This window comes from Erythranthe guttata, chromosome 10 (genome assembly GCF_056151865.1).
Source record: "Erythranthe guttata isolate IM_541 chromosome 10, IM_541, whole genome shotgun sequence".
Taxonomy (NCBI): domain Eukaryota; kingdom Viridiplantae; phylum Streptophyta; class Magnoliopsida; order Lamiales; family Phrymaceae; genus Erythranthe; species Erythranthe guttata.
This window is the reverse complement of record NC_142542.1, coordinates 3,170,900-3,194,153: the sequence shown is the minus strand read 5'-3', so window position 1 is coordinate 3,194,153 and position 23,254 is coordinate 3,170,900. Positions and strand designations below refer to the sequence as shown.

General features: G+C 37.9%; 1 protein-coding gene and 1 non-coding gene across 2 annotated transcripts; one reads left to right on the top strand and one right to left on the bottom strand.

Moving 5' to 3' along the window:
* The first annotated feature begins 498 nt into the window (after positions 1–498).
* LOC148767289 (U6 spliceosomal RNA) lies at positions 499–605 on the top strand. The gene has a single exon (XR_016034140.1). It is a non-coding gene; the product is annotated as a U6 spliceosomal RNA (small nuclear RNA).
* Positions 606–21,478: 20,873 nt separating this feature from the next.
* Positions 21,479–22,258, bottom strand: LOC105960456 (ethylene-responsive transcription factor ERF024). Its single transcript, XM_012984628.2, has one exon. It carries the CDS (start codon positions 22,171–22,173, stop codon positions 21,571–21,573), a length of 603 nt encoding a protein of 200 aa, XP_012840082.2. The 5' UTR covers positions 22,174–22,258; the 3' UTR covers positions 21,479–21,570.
* Positions 22,259–23,254: the final 996 nt, after the last annotated feature.

Here is a 23,254-nt window from a genome sequence, read left to right as displayed (position 1 = left end):
CTGCATCTCGTACAAAGTTCGGCTCTCAAAGGAAGGTGATGATTTTGGGTGGGACAGGGAGGGCCCATAGCTTCTTCCAGTTAATCTTAGCGGTGCCACTAGTTGCACCGGTACAAGAATCCCTGTGGCCAATTCCGAGCTGCGATGTTTCAAGAATATTGCTATAGCAAGATTTCACAGTGAAACGACCATCGGGTGAAATAATAAGTGCAAGTTGTATATATTGAATTTAACAAAGAGTAATCAGAATTTGATAGATATTATACTAGGATCAATTTTACTTTCCTTGTCCTGATTGGAAAACAATTTCTTTTCTTTTTTTCTTAACAAATCTATTTATATATTTTGTGGAGCCAATTGTTGTATTTAAAGCCCAAATAACAAATAAGGCCCAAATACAAAACAAAGGGGGCCCGCATCTTTTATCTTCAATATAATCCCACATCGCATAAATATGCTGTTATGCACACCTATATATACAATTTTCTAGCAACTATAGTTTCTCCCTTCGGGGACATCCGATAAAATTGGAACGATACAGAGAAGATTAGCATGGCCCCTGCGCAAGGATGACACGCATAAATCGAGAAATGGTCCAAATTTTTTTTTCGTTTCCCCCGATTTTACATTCTCCATACCCTAGTTCTTTTTGTTTTCTGTGTAAAAGATTCTCAATTTTGTACATTTTTTGTGACTTTATTTAAGAATTTAAAAATCAGTGGAACAATGGTTTAGATGAACAATTTATTGACTGCATAAAGCTAAACATCTTCTATACATATATTTGAGCGGGGAAAATGTATAAAAGAGATTTGAAATTTTCTACAATTCTTTGCAAAAATCGTGTGCTATATAGTATACAATATTTTTTTTTTGCTTGAATATTCAGAAATCAGTGAAGCAATTTTACATAAACTATTTCTTGACTACTCATAAATAAACACAGATTTGAATGTAAAAAAAAATATATTAATTCTTCTTTCCACATTTCAACGATTTTCATAAAAAAAAAACGTGTGCTCGTATGCAAATTTTCGTGATTTTGCTTCTAAATTACTCTATACAAAGACAGCATCAAAATCAAAATATTGCACATATTTGCATTTAAACCGAAACCCGAAACCGAACACGCAACATGTTTAAACACCCAAATTCTATGCATGTTTCTACATTTTAATTGTCTTGTCAGCCTCACACTTAATAAGCCTTGAACCAGCCTAATCAAAGGCCAAAGAATAAATACCAGCTTCGCAATACAACAAACCTGGATGAACAACTGTTTTCGCTTCCTGCAAATCGCGACCACTCTCCCAATCCCAAAACCACAAGCTCTCGTTATCGGCACCTGTCGCCCAATTGCCATCACACCCTCATCATTACCCGCCGTCGCGCTAATTGCCATCACACCCCCAATTGCCATCACACCCCCAAATCGATTTCTAGATATTCATATCTACTTCCGCAAATCAACGGTGGAATCAAGCTCTCAATTCAAAAACAAGCTTCGGCCCTTGGATTATATATAGGAGAAGAATCAGAGGAATCAACAAAGATTGTAACCCATTTTCGCTTTGATTAAAATATATTTATTTGTTCCTATTTTTTTCTTGTCTTGTAATTTATTTTGCAGACATTTAAATTTGAGGTTAACAAATTGGCACGCCCGGTGGAACAACTTTGCCTCTCATCTCCTCTCCTACATCGAAGCCATATCCTCGTGTTCAACGATCCAATGGCTCCAAAGAAGAACCAAAACTCTTTGATTCAAAAGGCTACCGAGATTGCCACCGTTGTTGGTTTATCATCCACCGGGGGCAAGATCGATAATACAACTATGACAAATGGCTCAAGCTCTTCGGGCTCGGAAGAGATCGACTCCAAATCTCAAGCCTTTACCACATTGCCGGTTATGGTGGTTGATGCCACTTCGGTGGATGAGCAATTGGCGCACTTGACCCAAACAGTGGCTAATCTTCAAAAAATAGTTGAAGACAAAGACATGAAAATCGCTCAATTAATGGATAAGTTGGAACAGTCAGAGGTTGGGGAGTTTAGCCCGAAACACGAATCTTACCCGCTTCGCGACGAGAAGGCAAAGCAAGTGGAAGAAGCACAGCCCAAGCCGGACTTCGTGCAAGGTGCCACCCATTCTTCGATGTCGGTTGCCACGCTATCTGTTCAACAATTGCAAGAGATGATTGCCAATACCATCAAAGCGCAATATGGCGGACCATCTCAAGTCTCACCCATGTACTCAAAGCCGTACACTAAGCGGATCGATGCATTGAGGATGCCAGCGGGATACCAACCCCCAAAACTTCAACAATTCGACGGAAAGGGGAACCCCAAGCAACATATTGCTCATTTCATCGAAACTTGCAACAATGCAGGGACTAACGGCGATCTCTTGGTGAAACAATTCGTAAGATCACTCAAGGGAAATGCTTTCGATTGGTATGTCGATTTGGAACCCGAGTCCATCAACAGTTGGGAAGAGATGGAACATGAATTCTTGAATCGCTTCTAGAGCACGCGTCGTACTGTGAGTATGATCGAGCTTACTAATGCGAAACAGTGGAAGGATGAACCGGTCGTGGATTACATTAACCGTTGGCGTGCGCTAAGTCTAAATTGCAAGGATAAGCTATCCGAAGTGTCAGCAATTGAGATGTGTATCCAAGGGATGCATTGGGGACTTCTCTATATTCTTCAAGGCATTAAGCCCCGAAATTTTGAAGAATTAGCTAGTCGTGCCCACGATATGGAATTGAGCATCGCTAACCATAAAAGCAATTTTACCGTGGACAATCAAATGATGGAAAACAAAGACTCAAGGAGAAGCGATAAATTCACTAGGATTGCTGAGGAGTCTATGGCCATCAAGGCAAATAGTGTGAAGATCCAATCGAAGAAGAGAGAAGAAGGAGAGGAAAATCAACGTACGTTCAATGATAGACGTCAACCTACGTTGAAAGAAATGCAAGAAAAGGAATACCCGTTCCCGGACTCTGACGTCTCGCAAATCTTTGATACGTTGTTGGAAAAGAAATTGATAGAGTTGCCTGAACCAAAACGCCCCGAGGAGGCCGAAAAGGTAAATGACCTTAAATACTGCAAGTATCATAGAGTTATCGGCCATCCTATAGAAAAATGCTTTGTGGTGAAGGAAAAGATCCTTAGATTGGCCCGAGAAGGAAAAATAATCATAGATACCGAAGATGTGGTCAGCACAAATGTTGCTAGCATCACTCATACCCGGAGTGCTCGTCAAGTTCTATCCTCTAGAATCAAAGAATCATGGAAATTTCAATTCGGTAGCCTTGAGCCAACCTTTGTCAAATCTCTGCTTCTTGAGAGAGAAATCATATGCAAAGAAGATTCCACACATGTAGTTGATGATGATGGTGAATGGACCCTTGTGACGCATCGACAAAAACAAAGGCGACGTGTCGAAAAGCTTCACTCGTTGAAGGCAATAAAGCTAGCTAAACCCACTCGCTATGAAAGTGGGATTGAGGATGCGAAAGCACATGGCACCGTACCTAGAAGTTCATTCAAAGGTTCCCGTCGTAATCAAGTAACTTTGGAAGAATTCTTTCCGCAATACCTTCTTCAAGCAAAAGCCGAGAGGTTACCGGCCATTGCACGTGAAGAAAAGAGTCAAAAACTTGCTACATGTTGCACAACTATGACTTTCACGGATGAGGATTTGTTGCTAGGATCAAAGCCTCATAATCGGCCGCTTTTTGTCTCCGGGTTATTGAATGAGAAAAAGATCGACCGCATGCTTATAGATGGAGGGTCAGCAGTCAATATCATGCCAAAGTCTACTTTGAAACAAGTGGGGATCACAGTTGAAGACCTGACTCGTAGTCGATTGACTATTCAAGGCTTTAATCAAGAGGGTCAACGAGCAATTGGAATGGTTCGATTAGATCTCACGATTGGAGAACTAACCGCCAGTACACTATTCTATGTGATCGATGCAAGGACCTCTTATCACTTGTTATTGGGAAGGCCATGGCTTCACGAAAATGGAGTTGTTCCATCTACCCTTCATCAATGCTTCAAATACTTGAGGAATGGAGAGTTAGTGAAAGTCGATGTTAATACAAAACCATTCACTGATGCGGAATCACATTTTGCCGATGCTAAACTTTATGCGGACTTAGACTCGGTGCATGAAAATTTGGTAGTAGAGGACACACCTATGGATGATAGTGGCACGAAGTTCGAGAAGTTAGCCACTATAATTGAAGCCCCGGCGTGCAAAATCAACAAGCCCATAGAGAAATTTGATTCGCCGGTATTCCCATATGTTCCTCCGTCATGCCAAAAAGAAGGACAAGTTTTGTTCAATGATTGCACTTCATTGCCATCTAATGTACAACCACATAAAGTGGAATCGAGTCATTGTCGAATCATCAAGAGGGATTTGATTATGCCCATCATCTGCTTAAGCCCGTTAGCCCGTGAAAAAACGCCATCCGCGCTCGTTCAGCAACAAAGAGTTCAAGGAGAGTTCAATCCAAAAGCATATAGTCTCCTAGCCAAGTATGGATACAACTTCTCTAGCTCGTCAGGATTAGGTGAACTAAAACCCGAGTTAGCGGGAGACAAGATCAACGGACTCAATAAAGCACAAAGGGCATTGAGAAGACAAGGCTTTCATGTTGATCAACCTAAAGTTGGTTTGGGATTCACTCCGATTGAACCATTTAGAATACGAGTGTCAAGGAAAGAAGGATGCGCCAACGTCCAACATATCACCGTAAATGATGGTGAAAAGCAAAATAAAAGCACCGACCGTGTTTCCGTTTTTGATCGACTTGGTGCCCCTATTGCTCGAGCTTCTGTCTTTGAGAGGCTTGAACCTTCTAATTATGTCTCCAATGTCCATAATAGGCTGTCTACAAGTGGTAGATCTGTTTTCACACGTCTTGGCGGCCGTAAAGGGCAACAACAAAAGAAAAGGGACCGTGATGAGAAAGAAGACGAATTGGAATTGAGAAGTGAAGCTCAAAGTCCTCTGTCACTTCGACCAAATCGAAAAGATTCATCGATCCTGCTTATTGCCATAAATGGAGCGGTGAAGGTGAAGCAACGCGTCATCAAACATCATGTTCATCTATGCGAAGATGCTCAAAATGAGGATGGAGTGCAGGTTAACGTTAGCTCATGTTATGCAAGCGTAGTTGATGATCTGAATTCAAAGCTCACATTATCCTTGAAGAAACATCTCATTTTGGAGAAGAAAACGTGATAAATTAAAGTAAAATGTTCGCTTGAACTACGTTATGACTTGATCCCTTTGAGGAGGGTACGTAGGCAGCTTAGACCCATATTCTAAGTTCAGTCAAAACAAATAAAAAAATTGTTCTAAGTTGTTCGTTTGAACTACGTTATGACTTGATCCCTTTAAGGAGGGTACGTAGGCAGCTTAGACCCATATTCTAAGTTTAGTCAAAACAAAAAAAAAAAAATTTGTTCTCAGTTGTTCGCTTGAACTACGTTATGACTTGATCCCTTTGAGGAGAGTACGTAGGCAGCTTAGACCCATATTCTAAGTTCAGTCAAAACAAATAAAAAAATTGTTCTAAGTTGTTCGCTTGAACTACGTTATGACTTGATCCCTTTAAAGAGGGTACGTAGGCAGCTTAGACCCATATTCTAAGTTCAGACAAACCAAAAAAAAAAAAAAAAAATATTGTTCTAAGTTGTTCGCTTGAACTACGTTATGACTTGATCCCTTTGAGGAGGGTACGTAGGCAGCTTAGACCCATATTCTAAGTTCAGTCAAACCAAAAAAAAAAAAAAAAAAAAAAAAAAAAAAAAAAAAAAAAAAAAGGGTTCGCTTGGGGGCAAAGTAAGCAAGAAGAGGAAGAATATTTGCGTAGAAAAAAAAAGGGTGCATAGTCCCTATGTAAAAAGCCTGAAACCAATGAAGAAAAATGGGAGGAGGAGCAACAGTATCGCCGTAGACTAAGCTGAGGTGAATCCCGAAGTCCATTCCGTCTTCAGCAACCAATGGTAATTCCACCAAGAATCAAGAGCAGCTGGAAAGTAGAAGCCTATTGGAGGAGCTCAGTAGGTGACATCATGCAAGCGGCAACACACCTTCCCTCTATAGGTCTGCCCGTAACAAGACGTTGTCGCAATTGTGGAAATATTGCCCCGACTTCATGATAAATCTGAAAATCCTATTCGCCCCCACACCATCAGGTCCATCCCTTTGCGCATGTTCAAAACCCATCCTTGACGTCTCAATTTCGGTGATGCTTGGGGTGTCTATGTTTGTAATCTCAATCTCCGGCGATAGAACCACGACACACACTCCATATTTGCCCCTCAAGGCGTCATCATGCGCCGTCGTCTTTGAAATTGTTCCACTTCCATATGTCGTCGCCGGCTGCCACTCGATAAGCAAGGAAAACTTCACCGTCACCGTAATACTCCTCCATCCATTGAGGTCGCACGTCTCTAATTGCCACCGCCAGCTCTGCAGGAAATGGATCTGAGGCCCCAAGCTCGCATGTTGTTTTGAGCCGCCTATTTCTGCCGAAGAAATCAATGTGCTGATGCATCCCGTCCTTTCTGACTGGCTCATCATCATCTATGTAGATGGAGTGAATCATCTTCGTCGTCGTGCATCACGATAAAAATAAAAAATAAAAAATAAAAAAAAAAAAGTAAAAAAAAAAAACTCCAAGTACACGAAGTAGCTGTCCTTGTCGAGTTCATCGGAATTGTGGATTCTACGGTCGATCAAGCCATGACGATGACGACGGTTAGCTGTTGTTGTTCAATGGACTTACGAGAATTGTGAAGATAGACGAAGAATTGAAGACGTACTGCCATTGCCAACCTCTGCAGGTGCTGGTGATGGTTTCGACTTTTGAGAAGTAGCCGAAAATTGTCTCTTAAAATCCCTTGACGGCTGTTATCTGCAGAAAAGATATGTGGTGATCAACACAAAAAAAAAAAAAAAAAAAAAAAACAAAAATTAATAATAATAAATAAATAAAATTTCTTTTCGGTTGATTCGTCGAACGTCTTGGGGGCAGAATTGTATGGTTGATGGCGTGAGATATAACTTCAAAGTGGCAACCTATGATCAAGCAAAGCACTATATGAGAAGAGGATCAATTGCCACAATTGTTGTTGCCGTGTGAATAAAACATAAAAGGTGTTTTTATGCTCCTTTTATTACATTGGAGTGATGTTCTAGATATGGAGTTTTCAATTCTCTTTCAACTTGGTGTACGATAAAATAGAGGAATTTGGATTCAAAAAAAAAGGAAAATATCTTCCGGGGCCAATATTTGAGATTTGGATTAAGAAGGGATTTCCTAATTTCTTTTGTCGAAATCAAGAAGAAAATATGTTAATTCCAAAAAGAAAAGATTTGTGTATGATTCTACTCTACTGGTCCGCCGCTCGATTTGGGAAGATGACTTGAGGATTGTTTCATGTAGTTGGTCTTCATAGACCATAAATTTGGGTCCCACGTTTTTTATTAAAAAAAAGGGGAAAAAGAAAAAAAAGAAAAAAGAAAAAGAGGACATTTCGTTGGATTGCTGGCTAATGTGATTTCAAGCTCTCTATTATACAAGTAGTGGAGCCCATAGGCCATAAAAAATTCGCAAAAAAAAAAAAAAGAAAAAAAAAAAAAAAAGGAGAAGGCGTTATACTGTCCACGACGGAGGGGTGGAAATTTGGGTCGAGTCCTCGTTCGCTGCCTCAAGCCATGATGGGCCCTTCGCGTTTACACGTGAACGGGGCTTTACAAATTTGGAGATAATTTCATAAATATATATCCAAATACTTCAAGTCTCGTCTTCCGCCAATACTCGACATGTTCTTCGCCGAGTCTTGAAGTGGGGGCATTTGTTGACATCAAAATTGAGATTAAATTACGAATTAATGGCCTAAATAAATTGGTTATTAATTCGGATCTCGGTTAAAAGTCCATAATAAATTTGGGCTTATATCCATTTTTTTTAGATTAAATTACAAATTAGTAATCGAAATAAATCGGTTATTAATTTGAATCTCAAATCAAAGCCCGTGAAGAGTTTGGGCTTTATATCGAAGTCCATACTAAATTTGGGTTCCGCAAATGTGCGATGTGAGTTAACTCAAAATAAGTACTAAATTCTTATTCATTTGGGTTAGCTATTTGAGTTTATAAAATCTAGCCCACGTGAAGTGGCAAGTGGTCAAGCCCACCGGTCCAAGTTTCAAGTCAAGAAACCCTAAAACCGAGTCTATAAAAGTAGGTCTCAAACATATACGGGGAGACGAGGACACAAAGTACACAAGCATCAAGCAAGGCGTACATCAAGCACTCAAAAGCTCTCAAGTCTCGAGCTCTTGCCACGACGAAGAACAACAACCGCGGAGGTTCTACATCTTGATCAAGGCACCAAATCCACAAGACCTAGAAATCCCCAAATCGATTTCTAGATATTCATATCTACTTCCGCAAATCAACGGTGGAATCAAGCTCTCAATTCAAAAACAAGCTTCGGCCCTTGGATTATATCTAGGAGAAGAATCAGAGGAATCAACAAAGATTGTAACCCATTTTCGCTTTGATTAAAATATATTTATTTGTTCCTATTTTTTTCTTGTCTTGTAATTTATTTTGCAGACATTTAAATTTGAGGTTAACAACATGCTATCAAGATGAGACTTGATGTCAAAAGCATGCAAGTGAGACTCATATTTTCTCGCAAGCGCGGGCTCCATAGATGCTATCATGTAGCACCTAACATGAGTGTCGTCCTTCTTCCATGCTTCACAATTCTCTTTTTCAGCATCAGTCGCAGTGTCAGGTATAGAGGCGGGAGGTTTATCATCGAGCACATAGAGACGACCCTCAACAACGAGCACAAGTTTTAGACTACGTAACCAATCAAGGTAGTTTGGGCCATTGAGTTTTTGGTCGAGAATATATGATTCTCAGACATGATTATCCGAGAGGTTTAAAGAAGAGGATTATTAGAGATTCGTATTAAATGATTTACAATTAAATATTTGGACTTTTATTATTTAATTGTTCTCCCACTAATTTTACCGAGTTCCACAACCCTCTAGTAGACAAACGAGAAAACCAAATTTTCTTTTGTGGGTTGTAGGTCCAATAGACAAATATAACCCACAGTTAATATAACCCAATTATATTTGCCCAAAGGTAGATCACAATCGATTATATGATTTATATGATCCTAAAGTATTTTTCTTCACACTTGATAATGACCTAAGTTAGTCTCGCAAATTCAAAAATTTCTTGTGTCAAGTCTAACCTACCAATCAAAGATGCTCATAGAACTAATTATACAAAACTAATACAGTTCCTAGTTAATCTAGCCGACCACGTTAATCTAGGATAACCGTTTCGATGACTACCTACATCATTATGTCAATTGAATTACAATTTACCCTACAATAGCACTCCCCGCTAACACGGTTTACTGCACTATTGCAAATGGCTACACATAATTCAACCGTTGGCAGAAGGAAAGAAAAATTCAACATGTTGGTTTTTATTTATAACTTGAAATAATTCTTCATAAAATCAAGAATAAGGGATTTTATAAAAAAGTTTTATCTCATCAGAAGGTTTGGAATGGTCGATGTGATTCATACATCTATGTTCTCTAAATATAGAAACACATATTGATCTAAGAGGAACATATAACCTAATTATATAATTAATTACATTAATTAATTATGAGGTTTTCAAAATAGTTATAGGACCTTAATTATCATAAATAAATCAAATATTATTGAGGTACTAATAATTCAGTTGAAGTATAATCAACATTATACATGTATTCTATTACCTATTTACTAAAATAGTTGATTGTTGAATCAATTATCTAACTGGTTTATTTGAAAATAATTTTCAAAAAGTTAAAATCAATATGTTTTAAGTTTAATTTTAGAAATCTGAAATATTATTTTTTATTTTACTGAACTGGTCCAGTCCGACCGGACTGACCGGTTCGGACCAAACCTGTCTGGTTTAGTCCGGCCAAACTGGCCGAATCAGTGGGTCGGGTCAGTCACGTCGATTCGGTCAGTTGGATCGAAAAGAACCATCAAACCGGCCGGTCCGGCCAGGATAAAACAAAAACAACAGTTTTAATTTTATTTCAGATCCGATTTTCCAATTTAAAACAATTTTAAAGCTGGAGAAATTTTAAACAATATTTCAAAAATATTTTAAACTTTCGAAAAACACCCAATTAAATAATACAACAATTACAATTTTAATAAATTCAAGCATGCATTAAAATAAGCAATATATTAACGCAATTAATTGCGCAACGAGCTCTGATACCACTGTTGGGAATCGGGCACCTGTGCGCAGCGGAAAATAATTTTTTTATATGAAAAACGAATTTAATCATATAAGCGCGTGCTCAATTATAGCAATTAATTGCGTACCTTAATGCTTCCAGCACAAATTATAAACAAACATGCATATAATTAATTTGCTAGGAAAATCACGTAGCATGCTCGCAGTAAATCACAAATCATACATAAACAATTTCACGAAATTATTCAAGTAAAATCATACTGCATATATAAACATATTATTAAATCGTATTAAACTAATACATGTTAATTAAGATCGGTTCCGAAAATACCTCTTGAAGCGTGAGGCGAACTTTCGGAATCGACGTAAACTGCCACGGAAACCAATCCGTGCAGTCGGAGAAGCGGTGACGGACACGCGGAGCAGCGGCGACGCCTGCGGTTCACGCGCTCGCTGTCTTCGGGCGGTGCGTGAGGGCACGTGTGACAGCGGTTCGGCGACGGGGTCTCGGCAGTTTGACTCCTTTGTCTTCCTCCTCTTGGATTTCACCTCGTATACCGAATTCAACTGATATGTGCATGGCACTAGACACTCAAAAGTCATTATAAACGGAACAATAAAGCAAGGATTAGAACTATCGAAGATTCAGGGGCGCGTCGACACCGATTTACGGCGACGGCGGAGTAGCGGAGGTGGCAACGGACGTAGATGAACGGCTAGGGTTTTCTCGTTGTGTGCAAGACCTATAAATCTTGTATTTATAGTGTCTTATATACAAGCCCTAACATGCTTAAGTGTGACCGGGTTCAACAACTTAAGCCCGTTAGTCTTTCTTTGCTCTTTTCTCATAAACCAATGATCAGAAAATTATAACAATTATATTTTCGGAATCATTGAATCGTCCTCGTCGATACGAATGCCAATTCTCGATTTTCAATTTCTAAAAATGGAAACCTAATTTAGTAGACCCGCTAAATTTGGGAACTTCCCAATTTAGAAAGTTCACTAAGATAATCGCCTAGTTCTTTCCTTTTATTATTCTCATTCAGAGTTCCCAATTATGAATGTTGGACTCAATCGTATTGACTTCCCATCATGCAAAGATTAAACATTTTTATCTTTGACCGTTTATTCAATGAATTTGAGTACACAAGCAGTGTGACCCTCGATGGTTCAGGTGTAAGCTAGCCGTGGGCCCACAACTCTTTGTGGTTTAAACTCGTCCCTATAGTTATAATTAAGATGAAGCTCGTTTCAACTTAATCACCCAACGAATCAAGATTGACGTCTAGCAACTACGCATCATGATTCTTTAGATACAAATGAAGTGCATGCAAGAACCGTGTGATATAGTTAACATAAAGTACGATCCCTTCGATACATATGTCTCGATTGAACTAGAGGCATTGGTTCATCGAAACCTCCTCTATAGGTCAATAACCGTGCGATCGTTCTAAGTGTTGCAATCGTTTCGTGCATGACAAAGAGAATCACATTCCCTAATCATCACTTAGTCAGCTCTGGCCAGAGACTTAAAGATTACAAACTATGAGAACACACAGGACATCCAAGACTATTCTAGTGATCGAATCCCGACTACAATGCACAAACCTCCCACTAGATTTCGGACTGCACGAACACTGGCCCATGGGGCGGTCCTCCGTGGAACTCAGGGACAGGTCCTCGGTGAAGTCACGGTGATGTCTAGGTCTTAAGGACTAATGGTGTACAACTATATCATAGAGATCTCTACTCGATTATTGAGAACCACTTATAGATTTCTAGATGAGGGAGTTCAGTGAACTCGTCAACTTATGAGCACCCACTTATGTATGCCGATATCATAATACTATTTACTGAAGAGACGCAGTACACATAAACTAAGTGCTAGTCTCTAATGGGAAAGGCCGATATCCTCATTGGTGGCGTAACCCGTCGACTAGGAACATGGTTTAACAGTTATAATACTTAAGTAAATATCTCATGATCCTACTAGATTAAATATAAGTAATTATAATAACTGTAAGGACTATATCTACGCTTATGCAAGGGACAAAGATACAGAATGCCAAAAGGTGTTTTATCATTAATACGAAAAAAAGATTATTTATTACAAGAATAAATGAAAGACCACAACCACAAGTTGGCATGTTGGTCACCTACTCTAACAATTTTGAATTTCACAGGTGATCAAGAACTCTGTCTAGACAAAACATGTTTCATAGAGGATTTAATCATGTTTCATGATAGTTAGGTTCTTTTGAAAACTAAACATAATATGGCGAGTAAAAATGAAGTCCTTGATAAGATCCACTATGTGTAGGAGATTTTTGGGTGGTGGAATCATCTCGCTCTTGACAATAGATTGTGTAGTCTTCTTTCTTTTATGAACCCAAGAATTCCATATGAGGTGGCGACAATTCCATATCATTTATGGACTTGTTTCGTTCATGAATTCATTTAAGGAGGTCTCTAGTGACGCTTAGTCTGAATTGCTCTAATTTGTTGATCTTTAAGACTCCCCAACATTATCTATTTTTGTCCCGCCCAATCATATTAAAATTCAAACGAGCTGAACCCTCTGTTCAATCTCCGAAATCATGGTTCTCCATTGCCCGGGCTCCCAAACCTAATTATTGCATCTGATCTCAGCGATGGTGATGCCTATAGCTCTAATGATTTATCAACTTTTATTGCATGCAATGCTTTCAAATTTTTAGCTTGATACAAAATGAGTGTTAACACTCCTGTTTATATCAAGAGACCTCCCTAATCAGTGGTTAGGATTATTTTAATCTAATGGCTATAGTCTATCTATTAAAATTATCCATAAAATGTTTAGATATTTCCCCAAGAGAATTGTCGACTAAGTTTGCAGAATATGTGTCTGATCAACAACTTTCTAGAATATGGTAGATGATACGCTTAATTGGGCCAACCCAATATGCTTAGAATTTATTTACCAGTGGGCCACGAGCCCAATATTGAAAATCACTACTACCGAGATCCAATCACTTTCAAATAAGGTTTTGACCCGTTAATCTCAACTAATTAAATTCCAGCACAATCAATGAAGTATAAATAAATGTTTGAATCCATTCCTTAAGGTACGTCATATTCTCTGAGCAATACTACAACATGTATTCTCTGGACTATTTTTATTATCCGCACGTCTGATTTAAGCGTCGGAGGGGTTTTCGTTGGATCAAACCCCGGCTTAGTTTAAGTGTTCTATGATTACAGGTATCTCAAGGTCATCAAACTCGTGAGCCAGTGATCCACTCTTCTCTTCCAGCTCATCCTACTTCAAAATTTTAAAGTAATCTAACTTTAACATCATCAGTATGATAACAGTACATATATTATAAATAAAATAAATAAGATTTCTAAATAAGATAATATTTAAATAAAGATAATGACTAATTGTAAACTGCGTTATCGCTAATGCTTCTATGTTGAGGCGAGGTTACAATTATTATGTTTTATAATAGAAATTCTATACAGTAGCAAACGGACATTTGTATGTTGGTATATTCAAATTTTAATAAGCAATTCGTATGCATGAAAAATATATATACCTTTTGTTCACATATTTAATTTTGAAATTCAATGAGCTCGGTTTAGTTGAAAACATATATTTTTTTTCGCATAAATTAATTGTAAAACATTATTAATTGGTAATACTCATTTGTTCATTTAAAAATAAAATTTGTTGTTTTTATCCATAAATATGAAGAATTACATCGAATCCTGGCAGCCGCAGTGTGGGAATTTCAACTCCAATGAGATTGGTTCCTTGTGGGCATCAGGTCCGGGTCCGCTACCTTAACGGGTCGTTGACTTACCATGATTTACATTCCTCCATCAATCCTTGTCGGGCCAAGGGATGGGGGCCCTGGGGGCGAGGGATTTCGCCTTTTTGGTGCAAGAATTACATCATAACACCGCAGTCGATGAAAAATAACAAACATGAGAAAATTTAAAATAAGTGAATCGTTGATCTAATGAATCTAGTTACTTGGAACGAATTGAGTACGAATAGGCATTGGATTTTTTTTTTTATTTTTTTATTTTTGACGGAAATGTGCATCTATCTAGCTTCAAACTGTCACAAGGAGGGGCAACACCGTCATTAATGTCAGATTCTTCATATTCGATCTCTTCCACCTCCTCTTCGCTCCGGGTTTTATATGGGGATTGTTTCTAGAAAAAAGCTATTGTGAGACCTAGAAAACAATTGAGCAACTATTCATTGATGCTGATGAGATCCATTTGGACCTCATCATCGTATTTCGAGTATTTGTGTGTATTTTTGTGTGTATGTGTATACAGTGTTGTGTGTGTTTCTTCTTGCCTTCTATTTCCTTTTTTTTCTCTGTGGTTGTTGAGAGTTCTCTTTTTAGAGTGGCTTCTTCTGCCCTCCTTATCTCCTCCTCTCCTTGGTTTGTGTGCCATCTAGAGAGTGAAACCGAGAGAGAGAAAAGCGGGGGCTAGTGAGCTTTATTACATATGGGCCTGGTTGGTAAAGATTGGGCTGGGGAGAGAGGTGGGCTTTTGGGCCCATTTGAGACATTATTTAGACTTGGGCAAATCAGTCTAGATCATCTACTCCCCCCAGTTCGTCATGAAAAGTGCGGAGTAACTAGTCGTGGCGAACTACTCTCTCGAAATGCTTTGACGAGGTGAAGAAATCGAACCAATTCACTCCCCCCAATTCGTCGGAAAAGGCGCGAAGTAACTAGTCACCTTGAGTTTGGTTTTTCTCTCCCCCCCCCCCCCCTTTTTTTTGGAACGAGATGTCGTTCTTCGCTCTATGAACAAATTACCAGTTACTTTAGTTTTTTCCGAATGCCATGTTTTTCCTTTTCGTTTCTCGCATACGACGTACGTTCTTCATCATGACTTCATTTTTCCCTGCCTTTAAAACGAGTGCGACCGCTACCGATCGTACTCCAGTGTCGGATGCGAGATACCCCGTCTTACTCTTCTTTCGGATGCGAAATACTTCGTCTTACTCTAGTGCGACCGATATCGATTGTACTCCAGTGTCGGATGCGAGATACCCCGTCTTACTCTTCTTTCGGATGCGAAATACTTCATCTTACTCTAGTGCGACCGATATCGATTGTACTCCAGTGTCGGATGCGAGATACCCCGTCTTACTCTTCTTTCGGATGCGAAATACTTCGTCTTACTCTAGTGCGACCGATATCGATCGTACTCCTATCTCGAATGCGAGATACCTCGTCTTACTCATCTTTCGGATGCGAGATAACTCGTCTTATTCCAGTGCGACCGATACTGATCGCACTCTTATTTCGAATGCGAGATACCTCGTCTTACTCCAATGGGATCGATCCCGATCGCACTCCTCTTTCGGATGCGAGATACCTCGTCTTACTCCAGTGCGACCGATACCGATCGCACTCCTATTTCGAATGCGAGATACCTCGTCTTACTCATCTTTCGGATGCGAGATAACTCGTCTTACTCCTCTTTCGGATGCGAGATACCTCGTCTTACTCCAGCGCGATCGATCCCGATCGCACTCCTCTTTCGGATGCGAGATACCTCGTCTTGCTCCAGTGCGACCGATACTGATCGCACTCTTATTTCGAATGCGAGATACCTCTTCTTACTCCTCTTTCGGATGCGAGATACCTCGTCTTACTCCTCTTTCGGATGCGAGATACCTCGTCTTACTCCAGTGTGATCGATCCCGATCGCACTCTTATTTCGAATGCGAGATACCTCGTCTTACTCATCTTTCGGATGCGAGATAACTCGTCTTACTCATCTTTCGGATGCGAGATACCTCGTCTTACTCCTCTTCCGGATGCGAGATACCTCGTCTTACTCCAGTGCGACCGATACCGATCGCACTACTCTTTCGAATGCGAGATACCTCGTCTTACTCCAGTGCGATCGATACCGATCGCACTCTTCTTTCTTTTCGATAACGTGACCGATTACTCATAACCACAAGCTCATTTGAGCAATCCAGTAGCATCCGACTCTCTTTTTATTATGAAATAAATCTATTCATAAATACACTTAATATCTATTCCGCATCCTCATCATTCAGAATTATAAGACTCCACCAAAAGCAATTTCACTCTAGCAAAACTCTACAGAGGTGGTGGGTCTCACTCTTCAACTAAGGGTGATTTCATTTTCATTTTTTTTTATAGCTCAGTAGATTACAAACCCTATCAAGAAAACACACCACAACCGAGTTAACTCTCCATGAGCCCATCTCATTTTCAACATCAAATAACCACCATTCTCCTACACCATATGGTCCATATACCCATTCCCATCGGCAAACAACACCAATCAGCATAATAGCTTGCCTGCAAGCATTCGAAACCCCAATGAACCGGTTCAAACCCGGTCAAATCAAACCGGGTTCTCCACTGAACCAGTATTTCATGTCTCTCGACCCAGTCCGCATATCTGCCTTTCCAATAATAATGTAGAGACTCGATTGTCGGCTCCAATTCACGGACAACTTGCATAATCTTCTCGACGTCTTCGAGGTGGGCTTTTGGGCCCATTTGAGACATTATTTAGACTTGGGCAAATCAGTCCGGATCAGATGCCTTTAGTTCGTATAAAATAATGTCATTTTTTGGTGTTCGAACAAAAGCATTCGATCTGATTTCACTTTGGGAATCCAAATTTGTTTCATGATTTAAGACTTGTTCTTCGACGATGGTTGTGCTTGCTCTACACGATTCTCCAGTGATCGACAATATAATCAGCCTCTTCGATCACAAGGAAATATCTGCATTCCTTGCCTCCATCATGTATATTTTTACACAAAGTCGAGCATTACTAATACAATTAGATTGATTTAATTAAGGTGGAAGGATCGACATGTATTAATTGGCCTACCAATTGACTTTTCAATTTGGAAAAAGAGCCACATTCTCAAACAAATGTATTGGAAGTTCAGTAATTCGAATCTACACCGGATCGAAGCTAATGATAACTCACTGCGAGGAGTTAACAACGGATCGGAGACCAGTCAAACCTTCAAAGCGCTATAGTAATTTAAGGTAGAATTTGCTGAAATCGAGATCCGTTTCTAATGGAATCAAAATAGTGTGGCCATCTATCTTCTTCACCTTAAAACCTCCGGAATTTTTTTTTACCAACAAGAAAAATATAAACCACATCATAGTTTGGAATTCCATAACAAAACTTCCTCACAGTTTAGCAATTTTAGACTTACTCTTTCAATAATGGAGCCAATAGTTTGCTGGTGACCTTTAAAAAATGGAGAAGACGATGTACATTTGATGGTGTTTTTCGGAGTCGTAACTTTATTTTTAGCAATTTAAATTGAACGGTGTACTCACCGTTGGATTCTTCGTATCAAGGATTTTCTTTTGGTGGTCATTCGTATGGTTTGGATAATTGAATCTATCTATGTGTTATTTTACTGTGTGCTCACAACCTTTTTTCGTCATCTGGAATTTGACAAGTTATTCACCATTGAATTCCTCTCGTTGTTGTTGTTATATGGTATGCTACCAATTTTTTTGGTGTACTAATATTCATACCAAAAATGTAATAATGATAGTTGTTGATGAATTTTGGTAGGGTAGCTTATACACAATATTTTTCAATTTTTGGAGCAATCATCATTCATCATATTTTAGTGGAAGAAAAAAAAATCATAGAAGTTAGAGTTTTTATAAGAAATATAATTAAACAAAAACAGAAGAAAGCAAGACTCTTTTTTCCGTGTGGACATACTTTCAGTTGATTTATTTTTGCCATGTATCTAATAAACTTCACCTTCTAATATTTAAATACACTGTATCTATCCAATTATTCAAGTTTCCCTATTTGATTATATTTAAATTTAGGGTGATATGTTTTATTTTTTTAATTAATTAATTTAGGGTGATATATATGTTAACTGTAGATGATCGAGGTTAAATAACAACCCACTAATCACACATACACATGGGCGTGTGTCTCTACGGTTAATATTCAGTACCCGGTGTTAATAATCGGGTGTAGCATAGAATTTAACAGAATACACATACTCTTTGCAGTTGGTCAAACTATATATCAACTCTAAAACATGCAGTTTAAAACACATGCCCCTATCTAACTTTTATGTATGTGGGGTTAAAAATTGACCTAATCCCTTTGCCAATAGTAGTAACTAGCTAGTATTATATTGACCATAAAACTGAATTAGGTGTATTAGAAAATTCCAAGAAACTTAAAAAGTCAGTAAAGACAGAAGTTTTCAACGGTCAAAAAAACTGTAATAAAATAAAATAATTCAATAAGTTAGGTCAAAGGAGCAGCCCTAGCTGTCATAACTCAAACTTAATCATATATATGAAAACATAGAAGATTTCAAATTACATTCATTCATATATCTCAATATAATTCTTTTATTTTTAATTTCTACTAAGACACAATATATATTCTTTCAGACTTTGAGAAAAACTGCGAATAATAATGTTCGGCCGGATAAATTCTTGTGCTCGTAGATTTTTTTACAATCAGCAGTTCATGAGTAATAATAACATGGAGGCGCAATTCTCAGACGACAGCGGGAGATTCTCAGAAAGGGATTTTAAGGATGACGAAAGAGTTGCTAATTACGATAGTAATAATGTATCGGTCGCACGAGAAGTCGATTTATTCTCCGGGGAAGAGAAATCGGAAAAATTAGAAAGATTTAAAGTTAAAACCGTAGTGATTGGGCAGATTGTAAAGGAGGAAGCTAGATAATTAAAAGGAGGAAGAAGCAAGATAATTAATGGAGGGAGGAAGCATTCTTTGATTCAATTTTTGTTGTACTTCAGGAATTAATAGTCTTCTGGTTATCAATGATTTTACGCATTGAGTTTTTACAGTGGTAATTTTTGTATACAAAAATGGAGCCTGCTTTTTTACTTGAGGCTTTTTGCATATAAAATTCCAAAAAAGTTGTAGTTTCAAGTTGGGGATAATTACAGTTTTGGTCATCCAAGTTTGCACGTTTTTCACTTTTGGTCCCCCATTTACCGCCGTCAACAAAATACACACTAATGTTGTCACATTTTAACACATTTGGTCCCTCCGTCTGTTTGACCGTCAAGAAGTAACGGTCAACTGTTGAATTAGGGCTGAATTTGGGATTTTTCATAGATAAAAATTGCACTCAGACCCCTGCATTCTTTTAAAATATTCTAAAAACCCCTAAAATTTTATTCAACCATAATTTAACCTCAATTTCATCATTTATTCAATTTTGACAAACGACCCCGATTTTTACCAGCATTTCCGCTGACCGTTGACCGACGTTTTTTTTTTTTTTTTACTTTTTTTTTCGGCATTGACTTTTTTATTTAATATAATTTTGACGCCGTTCACCGACATTATATTCTAGGTTAACAATGTTGACTTTTTTTAGTTTTCTTGATTTTTTATGAACTTTTTTCTTGCGACATTTTTTTTCCTAATCAACACAATTACCGTAGAACACAATAATAATACTATATTAATATCTAGTATCATAATATTAAAATTACAAACTTCAAATAAAGTTTTTATCTAAAATTCTAGGGCCTAACTACGATTTAAAAAATTTCTAAAATCCATAATTTGCTCCCCTCAATTTATTCTTCGTGGAACCGCCAGTGCATCCCAAATTTCTTCCCAAAAAAATATGAAGAAGATGAATTAGGCATGTGCGGAGTAATTTGGAATGAGATAACCACTCTAGTAAACGGTTTTTGGGGCTAACACCGGCCGTTAATTTTTATCTTTTTTTTGTCTTAAAATTTTTCCGTTATTGAGATGCGTTGACTTTTTCCTTTTTTCTTTATTTTGACTTTTTTTTATGATATTTTTTTTCTTGCCGGTTATCAGCTTTGAATTTTTTTTAAATTATATTTTTCCATTACTCAACAATTTAAATAAAAATAAAATAAAATCTAGAGAATAATATCAACGATGTTAACCCGACATTCAACATCGGTCAACAGCGGCAAAAAAAGATCAATCGAAAAAAGAGACAACCGAGTTAAAAAGAAAGTCAAGGTCGGATCACCCAATTTTGAAGAATCGGGGTCATTGGTTAAAATTGGTTAATTGATGAAATTGGTGTTAAATTATGGTTGAATAAAATTTTAGAGAATTTTATAATATTTTGAAACAATACAGGGGTCTTATTGCAATTTTCTCAAAGAAAAATCCCAAATTCAGCCGTTGACCGTTACTTCTTAACGGTCAAATAGACGGAGGGACTAAATGTGTAAAAATGTGACAATATTAATGTGTATTTTGTTGACGACGGTAAATGGGGGACCAAAAATGAAAAACGTGCAAACTTGGGGGACCAAAACTGTAATTATCCCTTTCAAGTTGTGTATAAAGTTTAATTTGCGTTTAGAGTGGGATAGTTACAGTTTTGGTTCCTATATTATACATCTTTTCAATTTTGGTCCTTCAACTTTTTCTGGAATGAAATTGGTCCTTAAAAGTCATGTGCATCGCACGTGAATTTTCCATCCAAACTAACAGCAATTTCAAACGGTGAACGAAAATTGTAAAAAAAACTTGTTATTTGAGGACCAATTGTGTGCCAGAAAAAGTTTAAGGACTTACATTGAAATAATGTATAATATAGGGACCAAAAATTTAACTATCCCGGTTCAGTGTAGTTAAAAGTCCATTTTCATGTGGTGCTGTAAATTGAAGGTACGTGAGAGACATATGCCATTTTCCACCGAACTTAATTGAAAAGTAAACGCGGACCATTTCCATTAAAAAGTGGCATGATTAAAGACTAATATTGTAACTCCAAAATGTTTAAGGAATTTTAAAAAAATGGGTAAAATATGCTTATATTCTCTTTCCCCACACACACACACATTGCCTTTGCTGCATTTTGAGGTTACTTGTCGAAACGTGTTTGTGAATCTATCAAACAATTAGGTTTAACTGCCTGCATACATATATCTTACTTAACACACAAATTATAAATGCAAGGCAAACCCTTAAGCATGCATTAAATCCTTAATTTACAAGCAACATATTACATATATATATATATATATATATATATATATATATATATATATATATATATATATATATATATATATATATATATGTTATTACATTAGATACATCATGTAACACACTCATTCCACACACACACACACACTAATTTCTTATTTTACTGATTTATTTTTAATCAATAATTATTATCTTGATGAATTTAATTATTGATAATTCCAGAGATAATACCCTGCATCCTCCATATTATAACTTCCATGATCAACATTATTATCATGATCAGCAAATCCGTAATTAATACTTCGCGGAGGGCTAATTAGCAACCCTTCGGCCATGTTCGCAAGAACGTTCGGCAAATCAAATATCAAATCCTCGTCCACAAACCCATGATCAATAACATCAATATTATTATCCAAGCTAACCGGAACTTCAGGCGGTTGTGCCCGAAAGGCGTCCACCGCGGCACCAGCGGCCGCGGCGGCACTTGCGGCCGCGGCCTGAATGTCCCGCGGCGAGGTGGAAGCGGGGACAGGGAGAGAAGAAGCTGAGTTGGGAAAGTTGAGCTGGGCTTCACCCCCCTTGAGAGCGAGCGCCGCCACGTCGTAGGCGGCGGCCGCCATCTCCGGGGTGGGGAAAGTGCCCAGCCATATCCTGTTCGGGGTTCTGGGCTCCCGAATTTCGGAAACCCATTTCCCGCTGCTCTTTCTCCTCCTCACGCCCCGGTACACTGACGGGCTGCGACAACGGCGGCCGCCGTCGGATGCCGGAGAAACACTGCTGCTACTGCCTCCGCCGGGAGACTGAGACATGGTATATTAATTGTTTTGGTTTTCGGTTTCGGTTTCGGTTTCGGTTTCTGGTATTGCGATTGCATGATTAGGGTATCCATTTATATATATGGAAGTTAGAATTAGGTTATGTAAGTTGGAGATTTTAGTGATGAAGTTGAAACCAGTAGTGGAGTTGTGAGGATACAGCCAGATATATGTGATTATGGATTTTTCTGGGCTGGAGGGCTTAAATTCAACACTTAACACTTACCAGTGGTGAAATTCTTGATGGAGATTAATTAGTTTAATTTAATTAAAGCTTTTAAAAAATATATATATATGTATGTATACAGTTGGAGTACAACACAGAGTGATTTGATTTGGATGACCTTTGGGAGTTTTTTTTTTTTTCACTCTAGTTTTGCTCCTAATTTCATGTCAAAATCAACTGAGTTGTATTTCATCTAGCTAATTTACTATTAAAAAGAAAAAAAAAACACAAGAAATTATATATATATATATATATATATATATATATATATATATATATATATATATATGTAATCTTAAAAAATGAGAAATAAAAACCTACTTAATACAAATTACAAGGTCTTAAACAAATGGACTAGAATATATATGAAATTAAAGAGTAACTAATAGGAATCAATATCCAATTTAATGTAATTACAGTTAAACCCTTTCTACTTTAGAAAATTATGGATATATACCTTCTCTTCAAATTTGATATACTAGCTAACACTTAACGAATTTAACCGTTTGACATTTTCCATATTACATTATTGCCCTCTACTAAGTTGATAATTTTCATTCTTTAATGGATCGGAGAGGAACCAAACGGGTTCAAACAAACTTTTCGACGAGTAGAATTCGAAGCTAGTATATAACGAGAGCTACACGACTAGTTGAGTTCGAAGCGAGTATCTAGTGAGCTAAACGATTTTATCTTTTTTTATGAGAATCAATACGATTTTATTTTCACCACTATAAATCGATTAAATGAGCAAGAAAATAACGACAACCAACGACCTAGCTCATTAACACTAGTTTTACTAATTAAGCAAATGTACACCAAATCAAATTTACCCCCCATTTCAAGAAA

Coding starts and splice junctions, on each gene's coding strand:
- LOC105960456 (XM_012984628.2), bottom strand. CDS start 22,173: ATGTCTCAGTCTCCCGGCGGAGGCAGTAGCAGCAGTGTTTCTCCGGCA.